Here is a 6,954-nt window from a genome sequence, read left to right on the forward strand (position 1 = left end):
GTTTGGCAAAAATTCGAGTTGCCTAAAAACTGATTTAGAAAGAAAAAACTTTTAGTTCCAATTTTTTTTTGGTGGTGTTATTAAAGCTGCAGCATCAGCGACAAAATTTTCTTGAAAAATAAAAATTATGACAAAGTTTACCAAAACAAAAAGAACGCTTCAGATAAGCTTCGCCTGCGAGAGATTCTAAATGGTAAAAATAGCAGGTTTGATTTGTTTAGCCCACCTAATTATTGCAGTCTTAGCTTGCAATAAAAATCGGTTCAATTCAACGGTTGTTGAATGTACAGGGCAATAGTTTTTTGCGTCCTCTTTTGTCATGTTCCACTGGAGTTTAACGAAATTTTATTAGATCTTCTGTTTGTTTCAGAATAGTTTTTGTCTCTTTTTTTTGTTTTATTCCAGTTAATAGCAAAATCGTTAAATAATGCTATGCAATTTTCGAAGGACTAGAAGAGTGTTAAACAAGTTTGTTTTTGGTTTTTTTGGTAGAAGTTTGTTGTTTGCCGTGAACAAAAATCGGAGACGCTTTTAATCGATGGCTGTGCTTCGTCCAAATTTGAAAAACATATCTGAAAAATAGCTAAAAGTCGAGTCATGTCCTCGGGAACTGTTGACTCAAAGGTGGGAATTCCTCCATCAAAAAACATCTCTTTAAAACAGTCCAAAGATTGGACCAGCAAAAAACTTCTATTTCATCTCTCTAACATCTAAAAAACAGACTTATGTTTTTAAGTCCTATAATCTCCTTCATGTTCCCGATTAAAATTTGAATCACTCTGTAAAACATATGCATACTATTTTGAGCGAAATGTTCGCTTTTCGTCATCAATCAATTGAGAGCGCCGTTCTTTCCCTAAAATATAATTTACACCTTACCGCTGTCGCTTCTTATATTGAACACTCGCGTACGTATTGATCTAAAACCAAGTAATTAATTTATAGTTATTAAGAGTATTCTTAGGACCATTCATAGCTGTTAGAGTATAATTAAGACATATCACTTAAGTATATATTTAAATGTTACAAACCAAATATGAATATCGAAATTATGTAACTCCGAAAAATTGTTTGTAGTTAGTAGACACTCGAACGTACATGTATAGGAATTTAAGTGTATATAAAAGCAGTGTATATACAAATGTGGAACGGAAAAAGTCGCTAAGTACAGTTTTCTCGATGCGTTTAAAGTGGGGAATTTCTACTCTACAACGATAATTATCCATTTTCTAGTATAGTCGAAAATCACTATTTAAACCAGCTTTTAGCTCACATACTAGACAAATAGGGCATATTCAGCTGCTTTTGCCAATGTTGTTGATTTTTGTTCTACCTAACTTGTTCCTGAATTATGTATACGTACTTAATTAAATTTAGATTTTCATTAGAGTAACAACAGATAAGTTTACTTATTTAGCTTAGGCTTTAATAGATCAACCAATTTGTAAATATTGTACAATTATGAATAAAGTAATTAAACACATCCGGCTTTATTACTTGATAACAAAATTTTATTCAAACATCTCGAATGAATTTGCGGATTCTTCAGCATTGTTCGAAGTGGTCACATATTGCATGTCCATGCTGCTTTCCGCAGAAAAACTTTGGTTTGCCGATTCACCAACTGCATCCATGTCCTAGAATTAAATTTATCAGTTTTGAGATAAATGTAAAAAAATAATTCCATGCCTCAGCTCCATCTTCTTCCACTTGTATTAAAATCTCCTCATGATCTTTATGCGGTTTTTCTCCCTCAACGTGAAAATCGCGATTGACCTCAACCAGCTTCCGTTTCTCTAAATTCGCAAACAATTAAGAAAAAGTCCCACTCATCTTGTTGGAAAACTACCTTTTTCCTTTTCTACAAATTCCTTAATCTCATTGTACTCATCAAACAGGTCTATTTCACATTTATCCAACAGCCGCCTGGGTGACCGTTTCACAATGGATTTGATACAATTTACTACAACAATTTCACTTTTGAGGACGTTCTGCTTGAGTTTGTAGTACTTTTGTAAAGGCTCGAAGCATTTCAAGCAGGCCACTGGTTCTATCGTCAGTGAGAAGTCCTAAAGTAATATCCACTCAGTTTCGAGACAGCACAATTCGCCTGATTTCTTACGATTTCTGGAAGTAGGGTGGCTACAATTTTAGCATTTTCATAACCATGCTTCGCAGATATGTCCACAGTTATATCGTCATTGTAAATAATATCCAAACACAGTCTGCAGACATTTACAGGCAGTTTTCTGTGGGGCAGAATCTTTGGGCGAATCTTCAGCCTGGTGCCAGGAGTATATTTGCATCGAATGTAATTCACCGCATCATTGGGCAACTAAAATAGATGTTGCAACAGTTATGGCTTGAGGTGTGTAAAAGGCATAATTACATCGAAATGGTCTTCGCAGCAATGCACAATTTGAGACTTGGGGATGACGGTTTTGCCAATCATCCACTTTTGCCTGTTTTCCAGATTGGCCCCAACTTTGAAAAACTGCTTTTTGGACACTCCCCGAACGTTGGGGCAATGGGGCACACAACAACTACCCTTTACTTTCACAGGAGGCATTTTAACGTTGTTTTCTTGCTTGTAAACAAACCACAGAAAACAGAGGTTAGAGGCACTCTCGTTCGCCACACTCTTGTGCCCACAGACCACAGAGGTTACTCTGTGATCTGGCTTGTGCCACAGACTACTCGACCTCCCACTCATGTGCAGCGCTCTTGCGGGCTGAGCGACCAGACTTTCAATTTGGCGCCATATTCAATTTTCTTTTATAATAACACAGGGGATAAAAAACACAGGCAAAACAATTGCATAGATATGTATTGGTATTTTGTACACTGATGATAAACAAAATCACTATTTAATAATGGTTTATGGAGGATATTTAAAGCAAATAGCAACTTGAAACTTTCACACCCTATAGAACACTTATGAGGTTGATAGCGCTTAAATTTCCATTTCAAACGCACGAAAGTCTGATTTTTGTCGGTTTGAAAAATGGGTCAAAAATTCGCAACCAAGATGTGATCGCAGCAGAACACCTCTACTTTACATAGTAAAGCAGTCTACTGTGGCAAAATTGACTAATTAAGATTGAGCAAAAAATACTTAAAACTCGAACTGTTCTTACCGATAATGTGTATAAAACCGTTTAATTTCATGTTTAATTCACGTAAAGAAAAAGTAATCATGTATCTGGTTTTGGACTATCTGTTGTAGATCCTCTTAATAACATTTTTTTCTTAGTAATATTTCTTCTGAAAATGTGCTTTCCAACCACCTTTCGACGTTGGAAAGTTCACCATTCTCCCCTGCTTGGGTTTCAATTTTTGAGCCCTTTGAGCTCAATATTTTGTGTAAAGGGCATAATTTACTAATGCTTCTTTGGTCGCAGCATTACGAGCTACTGAATACGTAACTTGATATTAACAAGATTTTTTGCAATTGGTCTTTTGCTCTATTTTCCTGAAACTTTGAATTAAAAATGCCTAAATGGCAGATCAACATTCAGCCGAGCTCATGATTTGTAATTGCTTTTTGCATGCTCATGGCAAGCGATTTGATTGATGATTGATTTGATGATCGATTGAGAGAGATGTAGCAAGGAAATGTGGCAGGAAAGGCTGATAGAAAGACACAGCTAAGCCATAAAATTTATTTTACAAAACAACAGTTGACTAAATATTAGCCCCTAAATTTTCCTTCACTATTCGGACGGCTGTAAAAAGCGCTTTAAACTACCAACAATTTTTTGTAATAATTCACAAATTAACAGGGTTGGAATTAACAATTGCAGCCAGTACTCGATTAACAAACTACTTTCGCCTCATATTCAGTCTTTAATTAAATACCAACGGTTTGGTGGTGGCTGAAAGAACTACAAATTTATATAAATGATTGAGTCTAAGCTTAATTTTGATTGTAGTGTTTGATTGTTCGAAAGCTGATTAACAATCAGTTCAGTAACAAAAGTTGATTAGGTTTTCCTGGTTGAGTAGCTCAGTCCCAAATCAAATTAACAACTATTTAGGCGTAAGAACATTAGAAAAATCAACTTTGCCCCTAAACTTGATTAATATTTAACGGCTAAACAGGTCTAACGTATCATCACTTCGTTCGCTTTATAGGCTCAGTTTCCTAAAATCACAATAATTATTTTTAAAGCTTATTCTTTGCAGTATCGAGCAGTATGGGTTTTGGTAACAAAGCAACTATGAACTTCTAGGCATTTTGGGCAAATTGTCAGGTTTAAAAATCGTTTCGACGCTGGGGTTTACTGTTTTTTTCCCAATATTTTTAAGCAGGAAAGGTTCTCTTATTTTATCTCGTTAGAATAAACCATTTTCCAGAAACAATACGTTTTTCAAACCAGTGTCCTCCTGATCGGACAATGCTGCAAAATATGCATATCTGACTAAAAAATTGTAACTTATCAACTCTTGCAGATCATTATATTTGGGAAACTTTAACTTAAACTTTTTTTTACCCAGCAGTCCTCAATTTTAAGTAAATTTCTAGCCAATTTTTGTAACTTAGTCGCTTATTTAAAAGTGCGCCCCATTTGAGCGAAAGTACCCCTCTGACTCAAAAAAGTCATAACTATAATGCCTAAGCAGATTAAAACTTGAAACTTTGATAAGCAACAGAAGATGCTTCAGTTGAGACATCTACTGAACATTATCTTATTCGGACTGATCACCAAATTTTGCGAAATTTTCAAACAACTTGCCATAAGAAAATGTGCACCTCTCACTTAAAAAAATTGTAACTCGCCAACCCTTGCAGATCAAAACCTTATATTTGAAACACGGAGGAAGCTTTAGTTGAAAATTATGCAAAATATCATTTCAGTCGACCGGGTCACCAATTTTTACAAATTTTTCAAAAATTTTGCTAAAGGCAAATCTGACTTTAAAAACCTGAAACTCGCAAGCCCTAAGGTTGAAATTTGGCTCATTCAATGATGGCAACTTCGTTTTCCATTGATCCGAATACGTGAAATAAGTGGACCTTTTTCACTTAAAAATAGTTGCATTTGCATCAGCTACTTGATATAAAAAATGTACATAAGAAAAAAGCAAAAAAGTTATCAGCTCCTAACTAAAGGCTGTAACGATTAACGCACGAAATAACTTAATTTCCAATGGTTAAAATTGGAAAAGTTCGTATTTTTAGCCCAACAAACAGTTGAGAAAATATTGCGACGAACCATCTTCAACGTTTCTCCTTCCAGATGTTTCAGCCCCTGAAAAAATATCCGAACTAACGCACAAAGTGGTTAATTGCAAACAAGCACTAATTCCAATTGGAATAATTGTTGAGCTGCTAAGGAAAAGTAAAATTTAGTAGATACCAAAACCCATTTGCGCTTTTGATTAATTAGATAAATACGTCTAGATATAGAGCCTGGAAGGACATCGGCGTTTAGACTAAAGCAGAATAAAAGTTTCTAAAAAAACCACTAAAAACTCCCGCAAATTCCATCAGCAAAACAAATCACGCTGTGCTTGTAGTGGATTGACTATCTGTATCACTCGCCGTGCTTCCAGACATTATCATCTTCTTGGGTAGAGGATGGGGAATTCTAAAAGAACAAAAACACACATTTCAATGCCCTTTCAAGCGATTTTTTGCCTTTAAAGAGGAGAAAAGGGCCGCAACCCCAATACATACCGGGGCAGGTCCTCGCAGGGCGGAAAAACGTTCTGCAGGTAAGCCCCGCAAATGTTCCCCACTGGGGCGTAATGAGCCACAACCACAATTTTCCCCGAACGAGAACGGGCTTTTCCCAGCCCTAAGTGTTTACTGGTGACCCAAACTAATTGGGTAAAATGGCCTGCATGAACACACAAAAAAAATCAAAAACCCCATTTGCGCTAACAATTCCTTTCCAGCTACCTGCGTTAATATTAGCCCTTAATCGATCAGGTTCATCACCGAAATCATACTGTTTCACTGCAGAGTACCAATAAGTGGTGACTTCCTGGCCAGTCACGTCAGTAATGAGGGCATTGGTGCTTCTGCAGAACAAGTTCTGACCGATGTCTTTGTCGTTTCTGTAGTAGAAACGGTTGGTGTGAGCCAGATGATTGGCCCATGTTTGAGCTAAATGGCACAACTACAAGGGGAGAAGAGTCTAGTGGAAACTAGTCGATTAAGGCAATTAGTCCATTTACCTCAGGTAACATAGTCAAGGGAGGTGAATTGTGTCTTTGTCGGTAAACGTTGTGCCAGCACAAGCAGTCAGTGATAAAGTCGCTGTCCTGCCAGGCGGTTCTGATTTCTGATATGTCTAGGACCATGCTAACTGGACGGTTATGAAGAATCTGCTTGCAGGAAAATTTTATTTAAAAATTTAAATCACGACGGCACGCAACGCGGTTACATATTGTCGTGTTTGCAGTTGAATAAAGAGCTTTAAAAAATCATAATTTATTGAAATCAATACAAAACTGCCATAAAATTTTGAATTTTTAATGTAAATTATCGTGCTTTTATTGGATTTAATTGTGTATTTGTATAGGGAGGTAAAAAATAACTAGATGTTTCAATGTGAAATATCTCGAAAACGGTCAGAGATACCGACTTGGAACAACTAACAACTACTCATATTCAAAATAAACCTATTACGAACCTTTTCATTTAATTTATTCCGGGACTTTCAGATCAAATTAAACGAGTAGGTAAAAAATKTAATATTAGGACTATCTTCAAAACTGAAAATACAATTAGAAGTAAAATTTCAGTAACAAAACCTCATGATATAATTGAAAATACAAAAAATTTAATTTATAAAATTCCTTGCGGATGCAATAAATTTTATATAGGAGAAACCTCAAGACCATTACACAAAAGACTCAAAGAACACCAATAATACATAAAAAACAGAGAATATCATAAATCACACATTTGTCAACATGCATTTGATAATTGCCATAAAATTCAAT

The 6,954-nt window shown here is 35.7% G+C and overlaps 3 protein-coding genes across 5 annotated transcripts in view; 1 reads left to right on the forward strand and 2 right to left on the reverse strand.

Annotated features, from left to right (window-relative positions):
- Positions 1 to 1,483, forward strand: part of LOC109546221 — a gene marked incomplete in the record, with an annotated part of 19,481 nt that extends 17,998 nt beyond the window's left edge. For both annotated transcript variants that reach the window (XM_048668464.1, XM_048668465.1), the window contains 1 exon segment: positions 1 to 1,483.
- LOC109546282 lies at positions 1,405 to 2,695 on the reverse strand. The gene is made up of 5 exons (XM_019917206.2): positions 2,390 to 2,695; positions 2,123 to 2,335; positions 1,850 to 2,069; positions 1,690 to 1,796; positions 1,405 to 1,637 (listed from the first exon to the last, which is right to left on the reverse strand). Exons 1-5 carry the CDS (start codon positions 2,567 to 2,569, stop codon positions 1,512 to 1,514), a joined length of 846 nt encoding a protein of 281 aa, XP_019772765.2. The 5' UTR covers positions 2,570 to 2,695; the 3' UTR covers positions 1,405 to 1,511.
- A 953-nt stretch (positions 2,696 to 3,648) lies between these two features.
- LOC109546254 (venom allergen 3) overlaps positions 3,649 to 6,954 on the reverse strand; it is an 18,571-nt gene continuing 15,265 nt past the window's right edge. For both annotated transcript variants that reach the window (XM_019917152.2, XM_019917151.2), the window contains exons 3-6: positions 6,184 to 6,333; positions 5,906 to 6,125; positions 5,681 to 5,843; positions 3,649 to 5,591 (exon numbers count right to left, since the gene is read on the reverse strand). In XM_019917152.2, the coding sequence (XP_019772711.1) occupies positions 5,504 to 5,591; positions 5,681 to 5,843; positions 5,906 to 6,125; positions 6,184 to 6,333 (621 nt within the window). In that variant the 3' untranslated portion in view covers positions 3,649 to 5,503. The remainder of the gene's footprint in view (positions 5,592 to 5,680; positions 5,844 to 5,905; positions 6,126 to 6,183; positions 6,334 to 6,954) is intronic.

The sequence above is a fragment of the Dendroctonus ponderosae genome, unplaced genomic scaffold (genome assembly GCF_020466585.1).
Source record: "Dendroctonus ponderosae isolate FM_Combo_2020 unplaced genomic scaffold, Dpon_F_20191213v2 Dpon_F_20191213_7, whole genome shotgun sequence".
NCBI classification, from domain to species: domain Eukaryota; kingdom Metazoa; phylum Arthropoda; class Insecta; order Coleoptera; family Curculionidae; genus Dendroctonus; species Dendroctonus ponderosae.